At 40.0% G+C, this 27,844-nt stretch overlaps 1 gene segment (V, D, J or C); it reads left to right on the top strand.

Annotated features, from left to right (window-relative positions):
• Positions 1–7,558, top strand: part of LOC117501724 — a 43,327-nt gene extending 35,769 nt beyond the window's left edge. Inside the window, 2 exon segments of the V gene segment in view lie at positions 5,687–5,724; positions 7,193–7,558. Coding sequence covers positions 5,687–5,724; positions 7,193–7,521 — 367 coding nt within the window.
• The last annotated feature ends 20,286 nt before the right edge of the window (positions 7,559–27,844 follow it).

Raw genomic sequence — 27,844 nt, forward strand, 5'->3', positions numbered from 1 at the left:
CACAAGTTTACGTTGATATTTTGGACACTTTTCTTATCCCATTAATTGAAAGGATGTTTGGGGATGATGAAATCATTTTTCAAGATGATAATGCATCTTGCCATAGAGCGAAAACTGTGAAAACATTTCTTGCAAAAAGACACATAGGGTCAATGTCATGGCCTGCAAATAGTCCGGATCTTAATCTAATTGAAAATCTTTGGTGGAAGTTGAAGAAAATGGTCTATGACAAGGCTCCAACCTGCAAAGCTGATCTGGCAACAGCAATCAGAGAAAGTTGGAGCCAGACTGATGAAGAGTACTGTTTGTCACTCATTAAGTCCATGCCTCAGAGACTGCAAGCTGTTATAAAAGCCAGAGCTGGTGCAACAAAATACTAGTGATGTGTTGGAGCGTTCTTTTGTTTTTCATGATTCCATAATTTTTTCCTCAGAATTGAGTGATTCCATATTTTTTCCCTCTGCTTGGTCTAAAAAAGTAACCGTTACTGACTGCCACAATTTTTTTTCCTGATTTCTTATAGTGTTTCTTAAAGCCAGAAAGTTGCCATTTGAAATGACTTTAGTTTTGTGTCATGTCTGTGATCTGCTTTTTTTCTACAAAATTAAACAACTGCATGAACATCCTCCGAGGCCGGTGATTCCATAATTTTTGCCAGGAGTTGTAGAAGAATCAAATGCATGAATCAGGGTCTCAGCATCAGCCATAGACAGGATGGGATGAATCTTCGCTATATTTTGCAGGTGGAAGAAAGCAGTTCTCGTAATAGCTCTAATGTGGAGGACAAAAGACAACGTGGGATCAAAAATTACCCCAAGGTTCCTCACTTTGTCAGTGTGATCTATGACACACAAGCCTAGGCTAAGAGTTAGATGGTCAAATTGATGCCTACAGATAATTTTAAAATCTTGCCATGTGAACCAGGCTTAAGGTGGTCCATGAGCTGTTGTGAAACCACTTTTTCCAAAATTTTAGAGCAAAATGATAGATTTGATATTGGCCTATAGTTTTTCAATATACTAGGGTCAAGATTAAATTTCTTAAGTAATGGTTTAATCACTGCAGATTTTAGACATTTAGGAACAGATCCAGACATTAATAATAGATTAATAATTTCCAACACAGTCGGCCCAAAAGTGGGACAGGTCCTTAAACAGTTTTGTTGGTATAAGATCAAATAACCAGGTTGTGTTTTTAGTAGATGTTACAAGTTTCGTCAGCACACCTAGTGAGATATTATCAAATTCTTTAAATCTAGGTAAAACCTCAGTAATGGCACTTACCTCAATAGCAAGATGTAGTGGCTGGATTAAGGCATGCTGGGATGTTTAACCTAATGTCATCCATTTTCTTCTCGAACTAATCTAAGAAATTGGGCTGTAAAAGGAGAGTGACTCACAGGTGGTTGTTCATGAATAAGTGTTGCCACCGTGTCAAACAAGAACTTTGAGTTATGCTTGTTTTTATTGATCAAATCAGAGTAATAGGTCCACTTTGTAGCCAGTAGTGCATGGTTACAGTCTGAGATAGCATCATGCCATGCAAGGTGGAATACTTCTGATTTTGAACTACGCCATTTTTGTTCTAGACCTCTTGTTGTGTGTTGGGGGGGGGGGGGGGGGGGGGGGTTGGCTGGACAAGGTTGGGTTGTTTTGTGTTTATTTTCCTTCCCAGGTGATTTGGGGCTGTTCTCTGAGGAAAATGTGCTGCAGAAGAGTCTCTCTCCTCTGTTACGATGATTGGCTGCACCTGTTGCATTCTCGTGCGGCTCTCTATCAGGACAATCCACGACACCTGTGATGTTCACGTGCAGATCTGAGGACTTCCAGCTGGTACCAATGTAGTGATGAAGAACTACATTTAAACCAGCAGTGAGTTGGATAAGATTGCCGGAGAATACGACCTTGTGACGACTGTGTGGGGACACTGAGGGCCGTTTCAGAGTCTGACATTGCGCCTGTGAAGGAGGACAAGGGTGACAGGCAAACATTGTCAGCACACGACAGAGGTGAATATTCTGAAATGTTTATCCGTGAATGTAAATTGGCGTTTATATGCAGCTATAAGTAATTATTGGTGAAAATTGTTTGGCGTGCTCCTCACGGCAGTGGCGTGCGGATTAATGATCCTCCACTAGCTGTGAGCAGCAGCCTCTTTGAACTAAGTTTGAAACCAGACCTAAACTTGTAGCTGATAAGTTTGCCTCTAAACAATATTTCGTAGTAATAAGTGTTGAATAATCTCATCTCTGTTCCTCCTTCGCAGAGTACAGTCTGGGAAAGTCACCTGGGGGGGGGGGTGTTGGCGGAACTCCTGAGTCCTGAACGTTCGGACTCCGACTGTTGAGACGCTGAGAGAGCGCGCCGCCTTTTCACCTCACCAGAACTTAAATTATTTAGTATTTCATGTATAGCACAAAGGGAGAAAAATAAATGTTTTCTTTTTGGAACTGCTTCTGATTATTTCATGCTGGGTTCAGTCAGATACTGGACCGCTCCTCAATCCGCGTCTATCCATAACACCTCTGGCCTTATGCTTAAGGCCATGCAAGTAATCACTGAACCAAGGCGACTGTGTTTTGGGGGACGTGGTTTTAATATAGGTGGTGCATTCATGTTGAGTGTAGTTTTGAGGGCTGAGTTTAAACTGTTCACAAGACTGTCTACTGATTGGGCATTTTCCAAACATGAAGCTAATATATCAGGCAGTCTACCTTCAAGTTCAGCCACAGTCGTGGAGTTAATGCGCCGCCACAGTAATAGACAGGGTTGTTGTTCCACTAAACATGGCAGCTAAAATGTAAACCTAATAAGTGAGTGCCATCTACCGCCAGTAGATGGTAGTGTTCATGGTAGTGTAAGCAGCCACACATTCGCGAAAAGTGATGAATCACTTAGCAAACAGAATTTTCAGTTTTCAAATTGCCTTTTTTTACAAATGAAAAAAATGACATATTTACAAACACAGATTTATTTGTAAAACCCACCACACATTTCAGTAACTGTATGTTATACCGACCAGCCAACCACCGACGTCAGGAAATTAATGTCCCCATAATGCAATGCGGTATGTAAATGCTAAAACCTTCACAATTAGTACATTACTTTAAAACTAAAACATATAGCTGATATTTTTACTTTGTAAAATGACAGATGTGACATTAATTTCAATAACTTGTCCTCAATTAGTTTGTTTAAAATTATAACCATAAGTCAAAACTGTCTGCCTGTGCAAAACTCCAGTGAAATGACCATCAGATCTGTATGGTGTGTCAAGAAATTATCTTTTTGTTTTCTTCTTTTCTCCCTCTTCCTTTCTCTCTGGTAGTCAGCTCTTCTCTGCCTGCAGAGGATAGAGCTCTACCATTCATGGCTGTCTGTCTACTACCAAACATGTAACAGACAGGCACTACAATCTTTGATTTCAGACTTTACAAATGTTTTAATGGTTAACCTTTATTCACTATGCACGCAAAAATATGTTCGCGGTCTAAAGCTAATTGGTCTGCTGATGGTTTTCAAAGGTATCTGGAAAGGTATCCAGATTGAAGACTCATTTTTTTTTTTACCCTGTTTTATCATTAGTATTTTATTTGATTGCATGTGGGATTGCATTGGGAGGAGCTCGGAGTCGAGCCGCTGCTCCTCCACGTCGAAAGGAGTCAGTTGAGGTGGCTCGGGCATCTTTTCCGGATGCCCCCTGGGAGGAGGCCCCGGGGAAGACCCACGACACGCTGGAGGGATTACATCTCTCGGCTGGCTTGGGAACGCCTTGGGGTTCCCCCGGAGGAGCTGGAGGAGGTGTGTGTGGATCGGGAGGTCTGGGCGGCTTTGCTTGAGCTGCTGCCCCCGCGACCCGACTCCGGATAAAGCAGAAGAAAATGGATGGATGTTTTCTTTTATTCTTTTTATCTTTTATGTTTTTATTCTTTTATTGTGGTTTTTTAATCTTTTGATTCATGTTGCGCTGTTTTTTTTTTTTGTGTTGTGTGAAGCACCTTGAGGTGACCACGTCGTGAATTGGAGCTATACAAATTAATAAAATTTGAATTTACTTGGTACCATGCGATGCGCAGTAATACGTCATTGCACTCGTCATGCTCAGAGCTCAGTAGATCTCACGCTGTAATAAATGATCAAGTTCTAACTCTGGAGGAGATATATATATACATACACACACAGACAGACACACATTTATTGTCAATCATGAGTCACTTTTGTGCAGATTAAAGTCATTAACTGGGACTCCTTTCTTATTGCAAGAAAGAAACAAGAGTTGTCCTCCGTTCGTTCAAAGAGCTCCAAACGCGTGGCGCACGGACACTCCGCACATACACGTGGGGCTGCAATTATCACTCAGCTGTGTGTGTGTGTGTGTGTGTGTGTGTGTGTGTGTGTGTGTGTGTGTGTGTGTGTGTGTGTGTGTGTGTGTGTGTGTGTGTGTGTGTGTGTGTGTGTGTGTGTGTGTGTGCATATAACGCTGCATGGGCCACTAAGCGCGCGTGGGGTGCACGTGCGTGGGTGCCATTGGACAGCTTTGCTTCAAAGTTTGCTGCCAGTTGGGCCATGCAGTCCCTCAGATGGAGCACCTTTCCAGGAAACTTTCTTTTTTCTTGTTTGCACACTTCAACGCAACTCTGTACACCGCAGTGGTTGGATTATCACATGGAATTAATGTTTTTCTTTTGGGTGAGAAGATTCTAACTGCAGTCTGCTGTCCTGGCTTCATGTCCATGTCCGCGCTGTGAAACACTCCTGTACTGCTGTTGGAGACAAGATTCATGTTTATTAATGGTGTAACAGCCTGGCACAAGTTCCATGTCATATCTCCTCCAGAGTTAGAAGTGATCATTTATTACAGCGTGATATCCATTCAGCTCCAAGCCTGATGAGTGCAATGACATGTTACTGCGCACCATGGAGAGACGCAGCTGCCTGTGTTATGATGGAGACAATAGTTCACATTATTTAAGTCCCCCATGGGAAAGAATGGATAAATATCTGTCCTGTAAAGTCTATTGTGGATATAACAGCCTGTTCAGATTTGCAGCGACGTGCACGCAGTAGCATTAGGCTTTCGGTTTGATAGCCGCTGTTCACATTCACTTTACATAATAATAATTCATAATTATTATCATGATGAAGCGTGCCACATACATTTCAACAGTTCCTTTGCGCTCCGGGGGAGCATTATTATACGTGGCATGTGCAGGTCATACCAGCAGGCTTTGCGGTGCGAGATCCATCTTGAGATTCCCTTGTATGCGCTCAAATCGTTTTGGATCCCGTTTTGCCGCCATCAGAATATGTAAATTGTGGTCAGGTGGTCATCAGACTGCACATGGACCGCTGTCGGATAGGTGTCCCATCTTGACCCCACCCGGAGGGTTTTGAACATGTGCATTACCACCGAGTGTAATGCACCTATTTGAGAACCTATTTGAGTTTTTCGTTTATTATTTCCAAAGTCACAGAGTCATCAACAGACTTTAAGAAGTCTGAAAAGATCAAATTAAAAAAACATCAGTGTATCATCAGCATAAAGTTTGAGAACATGCACCTGGTGGACTGTGTGACCGCTGAGGCATCTCTGAGCTCACGGAGTTCACAAGATACTGAGGACAGAACTGTGTCTGTGTGCACACAGAGGTTTTTGTACAACCACTTCTTCACTTTGTATCACTGAGGTTCACGTTCGGTGGAGGAACCAGACTGCATGTTGGACGTAAGTACAAAGTTTGATGACTTTTACATTTTAATGCCCAAACTTTCCTTTCCTTAATCAGGTCAAGAACAGACAGAATAATATATTTTTATTATTTTCATAAATATTTTCAATATTTTTCTGCAAATAAAGATACAAATTTAGCAGCTTGATCCAGAATATAAATCCTATTTTCAGAATTATAAAGTTGGAGTTGGAAGGTTTGTAGCTTTAGTTTTGTGTGGTAAAGTCACAGAGTGCACACAGAGGTTTTTGTACGACGACTTCTTCAGTTTGTATCACTGTGGTTCACGTTCGGTGGAGGAACCAGACTGCATGTTGGACGTAAGTTTCTGCAGAAATTATAAAGATTTTATCATTAGTTACATTTAAATCTGTGTCTGATTTGCTTCAGCAGATTTTAAATTGAACATGTTGATTTGAAATACTTAAAATGTAAATTTTCAGATTTCTTAAATGAAGAAAAAATATTCAATTTTTTCCCCAAATGAGACTTCAGAATAATTTGCTTTGAATTTTGAACTTAATTTGAATACAGTGATGAGTTTAAATCTTTCAAACACCATTATTATTTTGAATATTTTATTCTTGTTTAAATATTAAAATGTTAACATTTTAAATTTTTTTCTTTAACATTTTTTTTCCTGACACGTTGTTGAGGTCAGTTTAGCCTGTTTTCTTTACTGCTGATTTGATGTTATTTAAAATTTGATTTCTTTACATTTGACACAGTAATCATGTAACCGTCTTTAATACATTAAACTTTATGCTGTTCTTGCAGTTATCTGTGATATAACAGGTCACTTTGCAGCTATTAAAAAATGAGTATCTTGCTGGTAAACCACATTTCATTTTCAGAGAATTTTGATAAGTTATCTCTTTTTTGTGAAACAACATTTCAATATATTCAATAAAAACAGTTTAGACATTATGAAAAATTCACACTAAACTCAAAATGATTCTTTGGAGTCTGAACACACTCTGAAATATCAAACCGGGGTTCAATGTCGCATGATAAGAAAAAGTTGTGATGGAGCCCACAGAATTTATTGATTTATTTATTTAACTGGATGAAAACAACTGAAACTGAAGATAACTGTATCAGTGACAGTTATATTAAATTTCAGCTGAATAAGTATGATGGTTCATAAAATTTATCAATAAATGTGCCCCTTTGGGTCACTTGGACCCCAGGTGGACTGATTAGGATTAAACTCAGAAAACTTCCAATGTGTTCAAACTGCTTTTCTTCACATTTTAAAATCAGACACAGTGAGGAGGTTGATTCTTGCAGGTGCTTTTATAAACTCGTTGGCTGTATTTTAGCTCGTGTCTGGACTCTGTGCACCTAATTTACACCTGAAACGTCTTAAAGGGAAGTGAAACAAAGTCTGACTGTTGGACCAGAAAAACCATCTGACACAAACTCACACGATTGATTGACAACTGTCTCCTTGCTGTCTCCTAGGTGACACAGCCCCTCCCACCCTGACAGTGCTGCCCCCCTCTGATGAGGAGGTGCAAAAGGGGACGGCCACGCTCATGTGTCTGGCCAACAAGGGCTTCCCCTCAGACTGGACTCTGGCCTGGAAGGTGGACGGCAGCAGCAGCATCTCATTGGAGGAGACCAGGAGCCCCGCGGTGCTGGAGGACGGCGCCCTCTACAGCTGGAGCAGCACCCTGAGGCTTTCTGCAGACCAGTGGATGAAGGTCAACTCTGTAAGCTGTGAGGCCACTCGGGGCTCCCAGACTGCACTGTCAGAGACACTGAGGAGAGACCAGTGCTCCCAGTCCTGAGCCCACTCACTGGGACTCAGATACTGGTTTGACCCTCATCCTGAACTCATTCTACAATATGTGTGTGTTTTGTTTTTTTCAGTCATCGTTATGTGGAACATTTTAACATTGCAACACAATAAAGAGCATCAAAACCATTTCAGCTTTGTTCTTTGAATATTTGTCTTATTTGTGGTGACAGCGGTTCATTTCAGCCAAGACGAGGTCAACTTTTCTTCTTTAGTGTCTCCAAGAGGTCACAAAGGCCCCAGTGTCAGCTGTGCTGCCACAAATTCTATATTTACATATTTATTAAGATTTTAAATCATAAACAGCATCAGTCAAACATTTAGACACAAGAAATTAAATCTATTTAATTTTTAAATAAAGTTCACGTTGAAATTGTTTGTGATTACTTAATATGACAAACATATCTTTTTTAAAATGAAATTTTAAAATATTTTTTTGTGTGTGTGTTATATATATCAAACAGTGATATCAAAATTATTTAATATGATATAACTTTTAGGCTTTTAGACTTTACTGTGTTTAAGTGTGTTTTAAAAAAGCAGAAATGGGGGGGGAAACAGGCAACTTAAACTACAATGTTGCTGTGAAATTTCCTCCTGACTACATGTGGGACAATGTTTTAATGTTTCTAAGGACATAGATTTTTGATATCAGTTTAAAATTTTGTATAAAACTTTGATCTAAATATGATAAACACAACCCATGATATCATCAGCATAAATCAACATTTTAATTGATTTTCTAACAACACTGAGTAATTGTTAAGGAGTATTTTGGAGTTTTAAGGGGTATTTATGGAATAAATTGTGTACTTTTGTGTGGAAAACCTTTATTCAATATTTGAAAAAATAAATGTTCACAGAGGTCCCAGTGTCAGATGTGCTGCCACAAATTCTATATTCACATATTTATTGAGTTTAAATCATAAACAGCATCAGTCAAACATTTGAATGCAAGAGATTAAATGTATTTTAATTCTAAATAAAGTTCACCTTGAAAGTGATTACTATTATTAATTTTGACAAACTAACAAGTTATATTTTTTATGAAATTCCTGAAATAAAATTTGAAAATGTTTTGTTGTGTTTTAAAAATGCAACAAAGATGTTGGTACATTTTTTTTGTGTGAGTGGTTGGTGTAAATGTGATGTTAAATTCATCACAAAACTAAATCTGATCTTGTCATTTGATTTATAAACATGAAAAATGACATCAGCATAAAACATTTTCATTGATTCAGTAACAATCTTGACAGGTTTTTAAAGGAGTATTTGGGAGATTTTAAGAGGTATTTATAGAGTAGATTTTGTAATTTTGTGTGGAACACCTTTATTTGATGTTGTTGGAATAAAGAAATTTCTGTTTTGGGTGTTAATAAAGTGCCTTCTATTCTAAAAGAGTCAAGATCAAACATATCTGTTCAGATGTTTTTCTTCAGCCAGAAATTTTAATCTTAAGAGGTATTTATAGAGTAGAATTTGTGTGGAACACCTTTATTTGATGTTGTTGGAATAAAGAAATTTCTCTTTGGAGTTTTAATAAAGTACCTTCTATTCTATTTTTTTTCTTCAGCCAGAAATTTTAATGTTAAAAAAAACCTACTCTCAATTTAAACAAATAATGCAATTTAAAAGTTAGTTTCCAATCTTTGAAGGGTTTATTTTTAAGTAATGAAACCTGTCTGTTGTCATGGTTTAGTAGTGATGCTGATCTGTTGCCATGGTGACTAAGCTGTGAGGGGGAAGTGAAATATGAAAAAACAGTTTACCGGTTTCGCACTGCAGAGTGATCTGATCCAGATCAGCAGGACCAGAAGTCTTCTCTGAATTAACTTTGGATGAACTTTTGTAATTCTCATACAGCTAAAAACTGCTTAAATTAAAACTAGATTTTGGTCTGGGAGGGGGACAGCAGCAGCGCCACCCCATCAGATCAGTTAAGGCATCACTTTTTGCCAATGTCCATAGCAAACATGTCCACCAATTTTGGTTCCAAAAGAGTATTTCATTCAGGAGTGACAGTGGATTTTTGTGAATTAACCCATCCCCACCCAAACTGGCAACCACCTGCAGCAAAACAGGAAGAAATATCAAAAATCCATCTGAGCGCTTTCATGTGGATTGGTTCAAACATTGTACAACTCCTGGCAAAAATTATGGAATCACCGGCCTCGGAGGATGTTTATTCAGTTGTTTAATTTTGTAGAAAAAAGCAGATCACAGACATGACACAAAACTAAAGTCATTTCAAATGGCAACTTTCTGGCTTTAAGAAACACTATAAGAAATCAGGAAAAAAAATTGTGGCAGTCAGTAACGGTTACTTTTTTAGACCAAGCAGAGGGAAAAAAATATGGAATCACTCAATTCTGAGGAAAAAATTATGGAATCATGAAAAACAAAAGAACACTCCAACACATCACTAGTATTTTGTTGCACCACCTCTGGCTTTTATAACAGCTTGCAGTCTCTGAGGCATGGACTTAATGAGTGACAAACAGTACTCTTCATCAATCTGGCTCCAACTTTCTCTGATTGCTGTTGCCAGATCAGCTTTGCAGGTTGGAGCCTTGTCATAGACCATTTTCTTCAACTTCCACCAAAGATTTTCAATTGGATTAAGATCCGGACTATTTGCAGGCCATGACATTGACCCTATGTGTCTTTTTGCAAGGAATGTTTTCACAGTTTTCGCTCTATGGCAAGATGTATTATCATCTTGAAAAATGATTTCATCATCCCCAAACATCCTTTCAATTGATGGGATAATCTGCCCAATGCAGATTCGAGATTCATCAGTGAATATGACTTTCATCCAGTCATCCACAGTCCATGATTGTTTTCCTTAGCCCATTGTAACCTTGTTTTTTTCTGTTTAGGTGTTAATGATGGCTTTCGTTTAGCTTTTCTGTATGTAAATCCCATTTCCTTTAGGCGGTTTCTTACAGTTCGGTCACAGACGTTGACTCCAGTTTCCTCCCATTCGTTCCTCATTTGTTTTGTTGTGCATTTTCGATTTTTGAGACATATTGCTTTAAGTTTTCTGTCTTGACGCTTTGATGTCTTCCTTGATCTACCAGTATGTTTGCCTTTAACAACCTTCCCATGTTGTTTGTATTTCGTCCAGAGTTTAGACACAACTGACTGTGAACAACCAACATCTTTTGCAACACTGCATGATGATTTACCCTCTTTTAAGAGTTTGATAATCCTCTCCTTTGTTTCAATTGACATCTCTCATGTTGTAGCCATGATTCATGTCAGTCCACTTGGTGGAACAGCTCTCCAAGGTGTGATCACTCCTTTTTAGATGCAGACTAACGAGCAGATCTGATTTGATGCAGGTGTTAGTTTTGGGGATGAAAATTGACAGGGTGATTCCATAAGTTATTCCTCAGAACTGAGTGAGCCCATATTTTTTCCCTCTGCATGGTCTAAAAAATTAACCTTTACTGACTGCCACAAATTTTTTTCTTGATATCTTATAGTGTTTCTTATGTTGTATGGCTGGCGTGCCTGGCTGCCTTTTGTTTCTGTCTTCTGTTTTCTGTCTTTTGTTTTTCCTTCCAGGTGGCTTGCGTTCAGGACTGAGTGGCTGTGTGGCTGAGCTATCAGGACCTCACCCTGATCACCTGAAGCTTGTCATGTGCAGCTCATCAGGACTCACAGCTGTGGTGCATCTTTATGGATTGGGGCATGGTTGCATTTACACTTAACAAAAATATAAACGCAACACTTTTGGTTTTGCTCCCATTTTGTATGAGATGAACTCAAAGATCTAAAACTTTTTCCACATACACAATATCACCATTTCTCTCAATATTGTTCACAAACCAGTCTAAATCTGTGATAGTGAGCACTTCTCCTTTGCTGAGATAATCCATCCCACCTCACAGGTGTGCCATATCAAGATGCTGATTAGACACCATGATTAGTGCACAGGTGTGCCTTAGACTGCCCACAATAAAAGGCCACTCTGAAAGGTGCAGTTTTATCACACAGCACAATGCCACAGATGTCGCAAGATTTGAGGGAGCGTGCAGTTGGCATGCTGACAGCAGGAATGTCAACCAGAGCTGTTGCTCGTGTATTGAATGTTCATGTCTCTACCATAAGCCGTCTCCAAAGGCGTTTCAGAGAATTTGGCAGTACATCCAACCAGCCTCACAACCACAGACCACGTGTAACCACACCAGCCCAGGACCTCCACATCCAGCATGTTCACCTCCAAGATCGTCTGAGACCAGCCACTCGGACAGCTGCTGAAACAATCGGTTTGCATAACCAAAGAATATCTGCACAAACTGTCAGAAACCATCTCAGGGAAGCTCATCTGCATGCTCGTCATCCTCATCGGGGTCTCAACCTGACTCCAGTTCGTCAAATGCTCACATTCGCTGGCGTTTGGCACACTGGAGAGGTGTTCTCTTCACGGATGATGCGAAGGAGATGTGTTGCACTGCATGAGGCAAATGGTGGTCACACCAGATACTGACTGGTATCCCCCCCCAATAAAACAAAACTGCACCTTTCAGAGTGGCCTTTTATTGTGGGCAGTCTAAGGCACACCTGTGCACTAATCATGGTGTCTAATCAGCATCTTGGTATGGCACACCTGTGAGATGGGATGGATTATCTCAGCAAAGGAGAAGTGCTCACTATCACAGATTTCAACTGGTTTGTGAACAATATTTGAGGGAAATGGTGATATTGTGTATGTGGAAAAAGTTTTAGATCTTTGAGTTCATCTCATACAAAATGGGAGCAAAACCAAAAGTGTTGTGTTTATATTTTTGTTGAGTATAAGTCTGGAGTACACAGTGTGTATTTGCCAGAGACTCGACCTTGTGACCAGACGGGTGAGATCGTCGTCTAGAGAGCCATCTCATCATCATGGATGCAGAGACCGTCCAGGTTTGATGCCATGGTCTGTGAAAGAGGAGGGGGTGAGGTCTCACGCTCGTCAGCACACTTCCTGAGGTACTTTAGGTTTTGTGACTAACATGAGTACAGTCAGTAAATGTGGTGTCCCTCACACCTTATTATATTGAGCTGTTATGTTAGTCATTTAATCAGCTTCCACTGCAGTGGAGAATTGAACTGGGTGTTCCATGCCTGCAGGGTGGGAAGCTGATTAGTGATTAAGCCAGGAAGTGTTTGCTGTTTATGTACACCTTTGAGTGGTCTCTCTGTGTGTGGAGTGTGGACTCACATGATGGTTTCTTCTTTCACAGACTCGGTTTGTCGCGGCCACCTGGGGGGTGTCGGCAGGGTCCTTGGGTCCGAACTGTTCTGGCTCCGGACCGTTTGTGCTGCTGGGAGCGCACCGTCTTTCCACCTCGACAGACCGCGCACTTATTTGTTTGTAATTCTGCACATCACTGTTATGTTATTAAATTCAGTTATCCTTTGTACCGTGCTCTGCTTATTTTATACTGGGTCTTACTTCAAACGCTGGTCGGTCCTCCGCCCGCGTCCGACACATAACATCTTAAAGCCTGAAAGTTGCCATTTGAAATGACTTTAGTTTTGTGTCATGTCTGTGTCCTGCTTTTTTTCTACAAAATTAAACAACTGAACGAACCTCCTCCGAGGCCGGTGATTCCATAATTTTTGCCAGGGGTTGTATATTGGACTCCTGCAATGTTCTATTTTCTGGTTTACAGTGGCCCAACATTAGGGTTTAGCAAAAAATTCAAAATGTTGGAGTAATGTTTATATCAGGATGTCTCTGTACATTGCTGTATTCATCTTTCCCTCAATCCTGACTAGCCTCCCAGTTCCTGCTGCTGAAAACATCCTCACAGCATGATGCTGCCACCAACATGCTTCACTGTTACCTCCAAACATGACACCTGGCATTCCCCCCAAAGAGTTCAGTCTTTGTCTCATCAGACGAGAGAATTTCGTTTCTCATGGTGTGAATGTTTATGTACATGTGATTTCTGTTTTTTTTTTTTTGTTTGTTTGTTTGTTTCTTTCTTTTTTTCATAAATTTGCAAAAATTTCCAAAAAAAACGAAAAAAAAATCACATTGTCCTTATGAGGTATTGTGTGTAGAATTTTGAGGTAAAAAATGAATTTCATCCCATTTGGAATTAGGAAAACGTGAAGCGCTGTGAATACTTGCCAGATGCACAGCACCTTCCGCAGCCAAGTGAAACATGGGCATTCCCTTAGTTTTGTCCATACACCAAATATATCCTGGACAAACCTTGCATAACTTTACCCATAGGAAGAGTCATTTTGAAGGCCAACATTATCTGCTCTGGGAGTCTTACTCAGTATTTGCATACAACACACTCGTATTTTGGTGCTGCCTATGTTTTGCTCAATCTACTGACTATAAGAAACTGTTGAGTCTAGATTTATTAATGTCGACTGGACTCAAACTCATCGAAACCTCTGATCCTTTATGTCTTCAAATGACAAAAGCTTCAAAGAGGTTTTCATCTGAAATGAAATAAAGTGTATTTAAAGTATTACAGGTTGATGCATAAACAAAAACAGAACCCATAAAATTGTAAAAAAAAATCCTAAAAAGGTCCAGAAAATGGCTTGAAGCTATTGTTCCAGTCGTCTTCCCCAACATGTCTTGGTCAACCATAGAAAAGACACTTTGCCTAGAGACCTATTTCACCAACAAATCATACCATTTGGAGCATAATTTGGAAAGAACATGACTTTTATGCAAAGCGACCAAAATAACTGAAACTTTGGGGAATGATTGTACAAAATTTTATTACAATTTTTATGGGTTCTGTTTTTTTTTGGGGGGGGGGGGGGGGGGGGGGGGGGGGGGGGGGGGTTCCATAACAAACTGACTAATTTAGCTTTTCCATTTTGTAATTTGTGAAATCTTTATGTGATGCTGCTGGAATAAATAAATTATAATAAAAATAAATAAACAATTTCTCTCTTTATGTGATACTGGCACAATAAATAAATAAAACTAATAAATAAATAGCTAAAATAAACAATTTCTCTTTGGGGTTTTAATAAAGTACCTCATATTTTGGAAGACACATCTGTTCACAGTTTCTCCTTTAGCCAGAAATCTGAAAGTAGAAACAACCAAAATACTTTTACTGTAAATTCAAACAAATTTAAAAGCTAATTTACATTCCTTAAATGTAAAACTCTGTCTGTTGTCATGGTGACTGAGCTGAAAGGGGGAAGTGAAATATGAAAAACAGTTTACTCAAATCAGCGAGTGTCAGAGCGCTAAACTTTAATTTGTATCTCTGTTACTGTGCACATCCAGACTGCTCCGGGTTTAATGGAAATTATACATTGGGAATACATTGCGATCAGATGGGACATTTTATCCGATGTGAGCAAAAAATCCATTGTACAAAATCCATATATATATATATATACGGTGTTTATTACATTGAAATCAATACAAAAACTTTGGGACTTTATTTGTCCAGTGACTGCGAATATCTGGTTTATACGATGACAGTTTAGGTGAGTTTTACTGTACATGGGACTGAACAATAAATTTACTTCTCAAAGCTTTGCTGATGAAGTTGCTTCCATCCCACACAGCTGACTTTATTTTCCCAAATTTTTCTTCTGTTTGGATCTGAAGAGAATCTGTACATCTTCAAGCCCTTGTTGTGTCTATTTGTGCATCCAAATGCACAACAACCCATAATTTTCAGCAAATAAATAAATAAAATAACTGGATTTACATGCAGACAGATTAACAGCGAACATTATTTTGAACCCAAGATGACACCATGAGTCACATGAACGTTTTTTTCAACTCCTCATGTCGCCACTCTCTCAATTAAGGCACACTAGCTCCAGCCCCCCCACCTATGTGAATTGGAGTAAGCAGTTGAGCGTGTGTGTGTGTGTGTGTGTGTGTGTGTGTGTGTGTGTGTGTGTGTGTGTATGTGTGTGTGTGTCCCAGCAGGCACATGTATGTAAACTATACATAGAAAGGATGCATCATAAGCTAGTTACATATCCCCACGTGATACAACCCCAATTCCAATGAAGTTGGGACATTGTGTGGAATGTAAATAAAAACAGAATGCAATATTTGCAAATCCTCTTCAACCTACAGTAGCAGACAAACGTGGCAAAGTCACACACAGGATTGATATGTGTCATGGTTTGTATTGATTACACAGTCGCTTTTTTGAAAGAAAAAAAAAAGTCAATGAGTCATAATAGTTTGATCTTTAATTAAAAAAAAAACACAATGTGGAGTTGAACACTCAGAAACCATCTCACTGACAACCATTAGGGGACCCAGGAAGCCCAGAACTACTCCAACTAGGATGGAGCCTCCAGTCATCAGCAGCCTCTTACTCCTGCACCACCTCCTGTTTTTTGACTCAACTTCAGCTGCTTTTTGCTGAAGCTCATCCACCAGTTGCTCCAGCTGTTCTACCTTCGTCTCCTTTTCCATCAGATCAGTTTCCATCTCATCAGTCAGCTGCTGGATCCGTTTATTCGCAGCTCTCCGAGTTTCCATGATCGCCTCCTGTCTCTCCTCCATGGCTGCTCATGTCTGTTCTTTGCTTCTCTGGACCTTCATTAGTTGGTCCTTCAAGATGTTGAAGTGCTCGTTCACAGCCTTCCCAGCTTTTTCAGCCTGGAGCTCACAGGTCATCATGCTGCTGTGAAACTCCAGCTCCACCTGCTTTATGATTTCCACTTCGTCTTGGTAATTCTCTGGACCCACATGGACTTTATGGACCTCCTCCAAATGACAGTCCACATCCTGATCTCTGTGGACTCTAATGTGGACTTCATCAGCAGCACTGAGGGTGTCCCCCTGTTTCATCATTCTGCTCACAGTGTCCAGAAACGTCTTCTCCAGTGGTCCATCCATGTTTATTTTCTGTTGTAGCCTCAAAAAATCAACGGGTTCTTTGGAATTATGACTAATTCTTCTGTGTCTCTGTTTGTGTGTTTACTCTCCAGGGAAGGAAAACGCCAACTGACTTTATCTGCTCTGCTGTGCAGCCTTTGTGACTTTGCCCTGTTGGGCGTTCTTTATGACGTCACAGCATCAAGAGTCATAAAGCCCTCTCAAAAGGCTTGTCAAATTGATGTCAAATTTAAGGCTTTATTTTAAAGGCTAGTGTTATTACATCATTTAGTGTTCAGATTTGTTTTATTTGCATGTGTGCATGTATTTGCTTTTGAGCAATTGGTATTCCTTTTGTGTGTGTGCGTGTGCGTGTGAATGTAGGGGTGGGAATGTAACTTTTTAATGTATCTGAACCATGAGAAGCGACATTACAGCTGATCATGTGACTCTTGAGTTCACATAATTTACGTGCTTTGATGTAATGTAAATTCTTTGAATAAAAATTCTACAATGGCATGAAAGCATCAACTCTTTGTTTAATTTGATTATTTATCACATGCAATAATTCACACATTCATTATTGCAGCTCCTGCTTGTGTCAATCTATGAATGGTTGAACTGTCCTGCTACGGCGACGTGGTATGGAAGCTCTGAGCTGCCAAGCCCTAATATATATTTGGCTCAGTATCATGTAATTACGTGAAAAGTTTCATGTTATAATGTGATATTTATCATGTTATAACGTGATACTTATATGTACATGGAGAAATGTGGCAGGGGTGGGATTTGAACCAGGAACCTTTTGTACTGAAACCAAGTGCACAAACCACTTGGCCACCACCCCTGCCTTGTAAGTGCTTACAACTACTTTTAAAATAGTACGGTTACATGTCAGCTTAACTTTGCTGGGTTGGATCAGCACAATTTATGCAGATCCACTTTGGATTTGCTGAGGCAAGTGCAAACAAGCGCGCAGGCAAAGGGACTCACTGTTTTTTTTTGTTTTTTTTTCCATTTATCTTTACAAATCTAGTTTGCCTTATGGTAATTAGGTAACAGTAACGCAAATTCATCATGTTGACCCAACAAATTTACATTTAGGTCACTCAGCAAAATTGTTTCTTGCTACGTTAACGCATTTGACTTGGGTGGAAATACTTTCCATAATTTTATTACGTTAACTGAGCAAGTTAGATTTTAAGCTGTTGCATGTTATGTTAAAACGACATGATTTGAATGTGTTCACCCATAAAACTTGATTCTATATCGTAGAAGCTACATGTTAGACTTTTGTTCATGTAACATAAAAAGCAACAACACCCATGTTGGGTTTTTTGAGTGTATTGTTGCAATTGTACCATACATTATTTCACCAGTAGATGGCAGTTGGCTGGAATGGTTAAATGAGGCTTCAAGGAAACTTCTGTCAGGCTGTCAATATGAAATATTTGCACAGAATTCCATCTTCTTAAAGATATTACAAGTGTACGCTGCCATCAGCAATTTTGCATGTTTGTAATTAGATCTTTTTCACCTTTGCTTTACTAGAGGACCGTACCAATTCCTGAAGAAAACTGAATCTGAAGTTGATGTAAACTTCAATTCCACAGCGTCAGCTGTCATACTAATGCAGAAAGAAGGAGGAAAAAAAAAAAAACAGTTTGACAACATGGCATTTGTCCCATTCTGAAAATGTAATGTACCTGTTGTATTCCTCAAACTGCTTTGAGAAATATGATTCATGAATTCAAACCAAAATGAGCCCTGCAACAGAGTGGCGTCCTGTCCAGGGTCCTCATTTATCGCTCCGTGACAGCTGGAATAGGCTCCAGCACCACCGTGACCCTTAATGAATGAGTGACTAAATGAATGAATGAATAGCTCTCTGTAGAGCTGCACTTTGCAGAGCTACGTGGTCTTTTACTGCCACCTTCTGACCATGAGATAGAACTACACCAACCACCAGGACTTCAACAAACCTTTCCACACTTTTATTCACATACATGTATAAAGTACATACAAATACTCGCTTTTTTGTGCATGAGATAAAGAAAATCGCCTTTGGCGTGAAGTGTTTATTTGCCACAGCGCTGTCTTGCTAAAGTGCGTTAGCCACCGTTAGCAATATTAATATGATATTTCATTTAATAATATAATATTTTCGTATATAATAATATAAAAAAGCTGGGACAGTGGTATGTTTACCACTGTGTTACATCACCTTTCCTTCTAACAACAAAGCTTTGTAGGTGGAATTCTTTCCCATTCTTGTGGTGTTGAAGAGAATTTGCAAATCATTGTATTCTGTTGTCAAGGATTTTATATAGTTCATGCTCTTATTATTTATTTTCTTTAGTTTATGCTTATATTATTATTATTTATTTTCTTATAGTTTATGCTTATTATTTTTTCCTCTTTGTGAGAAGAGGAGGTTTTAGAAAGAAAGACTTGTCTGCATTCTTCATGATTGAGCAAACTATTTTTCATTTTGCCTTATCCTGCTTTGACGAGCCACAAGGCTCATGTTGCAGGAATGGAAGGTTTCAGCTGTTACCTCGCTTTGCTATCACCCTCTTGCAGACATGACTCATGTGTAACCTCTCCCGACTGTCCTTGTTTGTTTTTTTCTCATGTTGAACTAAATAAAAGGCTGGGCCAGAGGAGGAGATTTTAGGAGAGCTTTGTAGCTGAGCACTTACAAGCTGCTTCATTGTTCTCCTCCTCTGCGCAGAGCAAAAAATATATACATTTGTCTCTCTCTGACTGGTTTCTTTTCAGTGTTTGTGCCTCTCATTTCTTTAAAAACAGGGTGCAAACCCAACAGTTTTTTCTTGGCGCCCAACGTGGGGCGTCGACAGATCTTCTCGAGCGAACGGAGGGAGACACGCCGCAGACTGTGCACGGCCGATTCCACTAGAGGGATCGAAGGAAAGTCCTGAGGAGTGAATTCTCCGTCGGGCCGGTGACTATAGACGTCCACCTCCGCTCGCCGCAGTAGATTGACGATGCCTCCGAACCAAATGAGGGGCGCAACAAATTAACGTAAGTAATTACTGCCTGCCTGTGAGGAAAATATGTTGAGGAGGGGTTCGAGTCCCCATCCAGAATAAAGTGCGGGGGAGGGCGTTAGAGTCTCCAGTCCTGCCGGCACAGGTGGCGGAGGGGTTAGAGTCCCCATCCGGAATAAAGTGCGGGGGAGGGAGTTAGAGTCTCCGGTCCTGCCGGCACAGGTGACGGAGGAGTTAGAGTCCCCATCAGGCTGAGAAATACAGGAGGAGTAAGAATAAATTTCAGGAGAAGCAGTTAGAGAGATGCGAATTAATTGATTATTTCAAAAGTGAAACTAAGTGTGTTTGTGGTATGAATGAGAGAAAATTCTGTTTTTGTTGTTTTGTTGTAAGGATTTTGTTGTGTTATTTATGTATTATTATTATTTTTTATTTTATTTTTTTTTAGATGAGGGCTTGTCTGTAATTGCAATCATTGATGTAATCTGTAATTTATTTTGTATATGTGTGAGAGTTGGAGCGGTTGTGGGAGTGTGTGTGTGTGTGTGTGTGTGTGTGTGTGTGTGTGTGTGTGTGTGTGTGTGTGTGTGTGTGTGGTGTGTGTGTGTGTGTGTGTGTGTGTGTGGTGTGTGTGTGTGTGGTGTGTGTGTGTGTGTGTGTGTGTGTGTGTGTGAGTGACAGTGTCGGACTGTATGTGTGGTATTGTTTGACTGAGTATTCCTTAGTAATGATAAAAGAATGAGACTGTGAGTGACTGAAGCACGGACAGCTTGATATCCCATTTTATCAGGGGATAAAAGTGGAGCCGTTGTCTGCAAAGTAGGTCATTTTAAGTCCATATGCACCACACTCACATATTCCCGACGAGTCTGCAAAGAGGGGGATTCCAAGGAAGGTCCGCCCCACGGGGTAGAAGCTTGACCTGAACTTTGCAGAGTGAAGGGGAATAGGTGAACAACATGGGAAACACATGCACAGAAAATAAGCCCCTATTTCAGGGCGACAAAAAATACATGCACAAATGCAATCCGGAAAATCTGAAGTACATAATTAAATGAAAAAAGAAATATGGCTTTTCAGGTAAATTGGTCATGCCAGATTGTGAAGGTTTGGTGTTAAAGCTTACAGCAGCAGCAGCAAATAAAAAGGGTAACAGGAAAGTAAGAAAAGAAGGAGAGAGAGAAAGTGCAAAAGTATGGCTCAGTGAAGCACAGATGAGAGTAGAGGCCATAAAGAGGAAGAAAGACGAGAAAGGAAAGTCAGAGAGGAAAGTAATGTTTGTAAAACCTGAAGATAATGAGACGGCCGTGAGAGGGACATTTACAGGACGTGCTGCAGACGGCACGGTCCTGCCATACGGGAATGAGGAAGATTCGGCAGTGGCGTTACAGGCTCAAATAACCGATCTAATGACCAGAGTTAAAAACAAGTTTAAACAGAAAGCGGACTATGGTAAAATAAATGCGTGTAAACAAAAGGCAGATGAGGATGTGGATGATTATAATCAGCGTTTAGGGACAGGTTTCCGTGCAAACAGCGGTATACCGCATAATGATGATCAAGCGGGAGCATATCAAAATCAGCTGAAACAAGCCCTCCTGAATGGTTTGAAGCCAGAAATTAGTGCATGGATTAGAAAGCACAATGAGACCACTGACTCAGATGATATGATTAAGATACTGGACGTAACAACAAACACACCAATAAGTGACAACATTAATGAGTTACCAGAAAAACAGATAACAATCACAGTGGATATTCATGGAGCATGGTCATTACCACTCCTGAAAGAAAGACCTGGGGTGACTCTAAAGGTAAATGGACAGGACATGGATTTTCTCTGTGACACAGGAGCATGTAGGACAGTGATAACAGACAGACCTCCCGGAACTAAATTAGCAAAAGAAGTCGTTTGGGTAAAATCTGCAAATGGACAGGTGAATTCAGAGAAAATATTGAAGTTTGTCAATTTTGAAGATCCTGAAACGAACCAAACTGCTTGTGTCTCTGTGGTTTATTCGCCCCATTGTCCAGTAAATTTACTGGGACGAGATTTGATGACTGCCTTATCTATAGGAGTCATGCCAACAGTAGGTGGTATGAGAGCTGTGAGACAGCCTGCTACTGTATATACAAATTTGGCCCAGGCCTGGCAGTACTCTTTGGATCTGTCGGAGTTGAGACAAACTGAACAATTATTGGAGGAAGGTCTGATGACCTGTGAAAACAGAGAACACGTAGTAATGATGTCACCAAAAGATCTACACATAACTATGCTATTCACTCCACAAAAGGATGAAAGGTATGGAGCAGGATTTCTGAAGATTCCATCAGAATTACAGACAGTAGCACACCTATACACAGACAGAAAAACCACCTCTGTGTGTAGTGTAGTGCTGACCCAAAGTGCAGACAAATGGTACAGAGGAAAACCTGAGTCTGTGCCGCATATTTCACTGACAAGGGCAGACACTCAGTCCTGGAAGGACCTTGGAGGAATTGTTAAAATAGCTGAGGAAGCAACTGATTGGCACGAAGCAGATGCAGTGTCGGTGTGAGATTTCAGTCCATCCACAGGCTTGTATCGGAAATACATGTTTGTAAGTGCTTGGACGACACCGGTGATACATGTAGTAGATCTGGACCATTGAAATTTAACAACATCTGTGTTGTTGACACAGGAAGATGAGATTTTATTGGCCAAACTGCCTCCTCATCTCTGGGTGAAAGCACCCACAGATGTAGGACTGTTGAAAAATATTCCGCCAGTCAAAATTAAGCCACGATCTGATTGGAGACCACGGATCAAACAATATCCATTAAAACCTGAAGCAGAAAAAGGAAATGATGACTTTTTTAGGTATCTGTAATTATTGCAGAGCCTGGATTCCATGTTATGCAGAGAAGGTGCAGAAATTGCAGGATTTAATACACTCTATACCAATGGATATGACTGACAAAATACAGTGGAATAAAGAAGCTGAAGAACAGTTTACAGCTCTTAAACAAGAACTTGTGAGTTCCACAGTATTATCTCTGCCCAATTATGCCAAGCCATTCACTCTCATGGTGGACACAAAACAGGGATTCATGTGTGCAGTCTTGCTACAACAACATGGTAATAAAAATAAACCAGTTGGCTATTATTCCAAACGTTTGGATACATTCTTATCGCCTGCTAGACAGATAGCTTATACAGCAATGCTATTGTCTCAGCCATATATTACCATTGAAAGATGCAACACCTTGAATCCCGCCACACTCCTACCTACTGAGACAGATGGTGAACCGCACGATTGTTTGGCAGACACACAGAAACAACAATTACCTCAACCAGACTTACAGACAACCATTTACAGATGGACTACATTACTTTGTGGATGGCTCATGTTTCAAAGATCAGAAAGGACAGACATTAACAGGCTATGCTGTTGTTCAATTACCAAATACTGTTATTGAAGCAAAACAGATCGATCATTTTAAATCAGCCCAAGCTGCAGAACTCATTGCATTAACCAGAGCTTGTATCTTGGCTAAAGGACAGAAACTGACAGTCTATACAGATAGTCAATATGCATTTTCAACAATTTGGTTCTTTGCAAAACAATGGCAACAAAGAGGTATGATAACCTCTACAGGGAAACCAGTGACACATGCAGGCTTACTCACAAATTTGCTAGAAGCAGTGACATTACCATCACACCTGGCATTATGTAAATGCGCAGCCCACACCAGAGGTACAGATTTTGTCTCCAGAGGAAACTGTCTCGCAGACAAAATAGCGAAAGAAGCAGCAGCTGGTCGATATGGTACTTCTTCTATTTACACAGCTCAGACAGACAATGAACCATTAATAGATTCTGACCTTTTATTGGATATGCAAAAACAGGCACCAGCGCAGGAACGACATTTGTGGTTGAAAAATGGGGCAACCCCAAACCCCAAAGGACTTTATTGTGTACATAACAAACCCATCCTACCCAAAAGCTTATTCAAAGCAGCCGCAATTGCGACGCATAGGTTAACGCATGTGTCAACAGGGGGGATGGTATATATGGTAGGCCAATACTTTACTATCTATGGATTTAAGTTATACTCAAAAATTTTTTGTAAAGCCTGTGTTACCTGATTGAAACACAACCCACAGGGAAGTATAAGACCCCATAAGAGAACACATGAAAATTAAGTTAAAACATCATTGTGCTTACCACCCACAAAGTGCAGGATTAGTGGAAAGAACAAAGGGCACAATAAAAATAAGATTAAGGAAATGTATGGAAGAGACAAAACGAACCTGGATTGAATGTTTGGACCTAGTAAAATTGTATATGAGAATAACACCAACACCATCAGGTTTAACACCATTTGAGATACTTTATGGACGACCATATCGTCTACCAATTTTTGACATGGATACTAAAACAGCAGATGAGGAACAAACATTAGCAGATTTTATGAAAAAGACATTAACACAGAAAGAGATAACTCAAACACATTTACTGCTGAATAATTTTGATCTTCCACAGGACGGCCTTCCAGTAGTCCAGCCAGGAGACTGGGTGTTCATCAGAGTGATTAAGAGGAAGAACTGGTCCAGTCCTCGTTGGGAAGGTCCATACCAAGTGCTGTTAACAACACCAACTGCAGTAAAGATAGCGGAGAGATCAACGTGGATACATCTAAGTCACTGTAAGATACAGCGGGTGTTGGCTGCCTCCACAGTGTAAGGAGAAGTCTGGCTACAAAGGGAGTCTATTTAATTAGCAATAGATTGTCTCAATGCCAGTGAAGCAGGGAGATCCTTGCACTATTAGGTGAGGTTGGTTAACAACACTGTATCCTAGCAATCATGACTGAACTACAGCAGACCCCGGAGCGGCGTGCTCAGCGCCGCCGCTGCCGGACTGTTGGTAGGGCAGCCGGTTGCATTGTGATCTTAGTGTGTTTCGTGCTCCTCGGATTCCTGGCCTGGTGGTTGACCCAAGAATTGCAGCTCACTGTGGACCGAGCCAGAGAACAACGCAAGCAACGTCAGAAGAGGCTTATTCATAATGTGAATGAGACAGATGGACACCCTCATATATACCATACTAATATGTGGTACAGATATGTTCATTTATTGGCTATGGAATTACATGTTACTAATTGTTATGTTTGTTCGCAAATGCCTATATCCTCAACACACCCAGCTCTGATGGCTAAACCGTACCCTGCTAGGGTGACAGAATGTCTTATCATACGGATGCATAATCAAACTGTATTTCGGGGGCAGCAGTTCTCAGCAAATCTGATAAGATGTAACACCACTTGCCTCAGTGCAACCACTTATATGATAGGGATTTCAACAGAGGACGTACAAGCGTGCCCAAGTGCTGCTCCATTGACTAGACTGAAGGGAAACGCAAAAATATCATCACATGTTAAATTGTCATCACAACGGCCATTCCCGATTTGCTTTTACGGGACAGGGAATAAAACTGTAGGTAAAATTAAGAAACGTCTGTGTACCCAAACGTATGTTTTATCAAATAATTTAAGCCTAACCAAAACATAATATGTGGATGGTACTTATCTTCATCACATTGGACGGGGATGTAATTATACAGGCTCCTGTCCATGGGGAACGGATGAATCATGTGCTTATGTTAGTAAGTTTTTGCTACCACCTGTAAATGGTACTCCGGTGTATGATGACATCTATTGGCTTTGTGGTTCCAGACTGTACATGAGTCTCCCACCAAATTGGGGTGGTGTGTGTGCACCTACCCAGGTGACTGACCATACATATGTGGTAGTGCCAAGGACCTCCACAGAGAAGAATGGCAGCACCAGACGGAGGAGATCGATATACCCAGATGTGTTACCACATGATCACATGTGGGGCTCGGATGTACCAAAGGACCAAAAATTGTGGTCTGTAGGAGATAAAATAGCACATTCACTGTTCCCCTGGATAGGAGTGGTAAAAAATTCATTAATGATTGAAACTCTGAATTATCGATTGGGTCTGTTCATGAATGTAACTGAGAAAATAGTAGCAGCTCAAAACACTGAAATAGATGCCTTACGTACCATGGTGATGCAAAATCGCATGGTTTTCGACTTGCTTACTGGTTCACAGGGAGGAGTTTGTGTTCTGCTGAACACAACATGCTGTACTTTCATCCCAGACTCCATTCATTCAGTGGATGTGCAGGACGCATTGGAAGAGCTGAATAAACTTTGTGATGCAATGCATAAAGACACTCTAGCCGTGAACCGGTGGAATCCCTGGTCCTGGTTGACTTCAGGACCATGGTGGCAGTTACTATTGAAAATGGTGACACCAGTTATTATAGTCCTAATTCTGATTGGACTTTGCATGTGTTGTGTGATTCCTTGTATCAAAACAATGGTTGGCAAAATGGTGTCAAATACATTTGTACAGTGTAATCTGGCTTTCCAACAAACTATGCCAAAATATCAAGCATTGAAACAGTCAGACCTTAGTGGAGAAAACTATAATGACTGTGTTGAGAATTATGATAATATTGAAAAGCTCACAACTCCAGTTCAAGCTTGAACTGTTGACGTGATGAGTTAACACACTCTTAACCTATGAAGCTTTAGCTGAAAATGTAATAAGACAAGTGGTTAAAGTGGACAAATTTTCTATTGAAGTGTGTTTTGGACATGACAAACTTATGTAAATAAACGATAAACAGGGAGGATTATGTCAAGGATTTTATATAGTTCATGCTCTTATTATCATTTATTTTCTTTAGTTTATGCTTATATTATTATTATTATTTATTTTCTTATAGTTTATGCTTATTATTTTTTCCTCTTTGTGAGAAGAGGAGGTTTTAGAAAGAAAGACTTGTCTGCATTCTTCATGATTGAGCAAACTATTTTTCATTTTGCCTTATCCTGCTTTGACGAGCCACAAGGCTCATGTTGCAGGAATGGAAGGTTTCAGCTGTTACCTCGCTTTGCTATCACCCTCTTGCAGACATGACTCATGTGTAACCTCTCCCGACTGTCCTTGTTTGTTTTTTTCTCATGTTGAACTAAATAAAAGGCTGGGCCAGAGGAGGAGATTTTAGGAGAGCTTTGTAGCTGAGCACTTACAAGCTGCTTCATTGTTCTCCTCCTCTGCGCAGAGCAAAAAATATATACATTTTTCTCTCTCTGACTGGTTTCTTTTCAGTGTTTGTGCCTCTCATTTCTTTAAAAACAGGGTGCAAACCCAACACTGTTTTTATTTACATTTTACATACGTCCCAACTTCATTTGGAATTGGGATTGTATATGTAAATTCTACGTATAGAGTAAAGCAAAAAACTTACCACAAATTTTTCATGACAGTGTTCACGTGTTTTCAGCTTAGATTCTATGAGTGTGAAGTGTTATGATGAATAATCGGCATAATTCGTATCATTGCGTGCAAGCATTATTCATCTAAGCAACATGACTGTGGCTGCCTGCCAAGAGCGAGAATTTTGTAAAATCATAGCGATCACTCACCAGCCCGGTAGGTGGCGTAAATGCACCTTAAGATGGTGCCGTCCGCCATTGAATGAAGAAGATGAAGATGAAGATGAAGAAATAAACTTGTATTTCAAAAGTTAGAGCTGTAGTTCACTCAACACCCAATTCTTTGGCATGTGTATTTAACAGTAACTTATCGAGTGTATTTATGTACTTGTGTTAGGGATGTTTGATTGACAATTCTTTACTTTTGCAATTATGTGAAAACAAAACGTGCTGCCATACTGTTATGTTATCTAAACTAAGTTCAATTTTCAGTGTATATCTGTAAAACAAAATGAAATTATCAAATATACGTTGGGTTCATTTTATGTGAAAACTGTTTTTGAACACCTATATTCAGCATACATAAAACATGTAAATATGACGTCACAACAAACCCAACTAACATATTCTACCAAATATTTACGTAATTGACATGTACATGAGTTATGTGAATTTCACGTGAATAACACGTAGTGTGCCTGCTGGTGTGTGTGTGTGGCGGCATTATCTGCTGTATTCAGAGTGCACTGAGTTTCAAGAATGATGTCAGTATTTCTGCTCAATTCTCATCATCTCTGCTGAAACACCTCGTTCAGCAAACTGCAGCTCCTACAGTGTCATGTGAGAACTGCTGTGGACAGTTCTCATCAAAATTAGTTCATTAAAACTGACTTATTATTATTTATGGTAATAGTTGAAATGTCATGTCGATCACACATCCATCTTCTTTAGTGCTTTCAAAGTTCTGTGTAATCCTGTTCAACTGAGTACAGTAGGCATATTAATTAATATCAAATATTTAATTAATTAAAAATATTATTTTATTGTTTTGTTATTATTTTATTATATATTTTTAATGTTTTTTTTTGGGGGGGGGGGGGGGGGGTTCCTGATTGATGTCAGTCTCCTGCCCACAAATACACACACGGGTTCCTCCTGTCCATCAGGAGGCGATACTG

The sequence above is a fragment of the Thalassophryne amazonica genome, chromosome 20 (assembly GCF_902500255.1).
Source record: "Thalassophryne amazonica chromosome 20, fThaAma1.1, whole genome shotgun sequence".
NCBI classification, from domain to species: Eukaryota; Metazoa; Chordata; class Actinopteri; order Batrachoidiformes; family Batrachoididae; genus Thalassophryne; species Thalassophryne amazonica.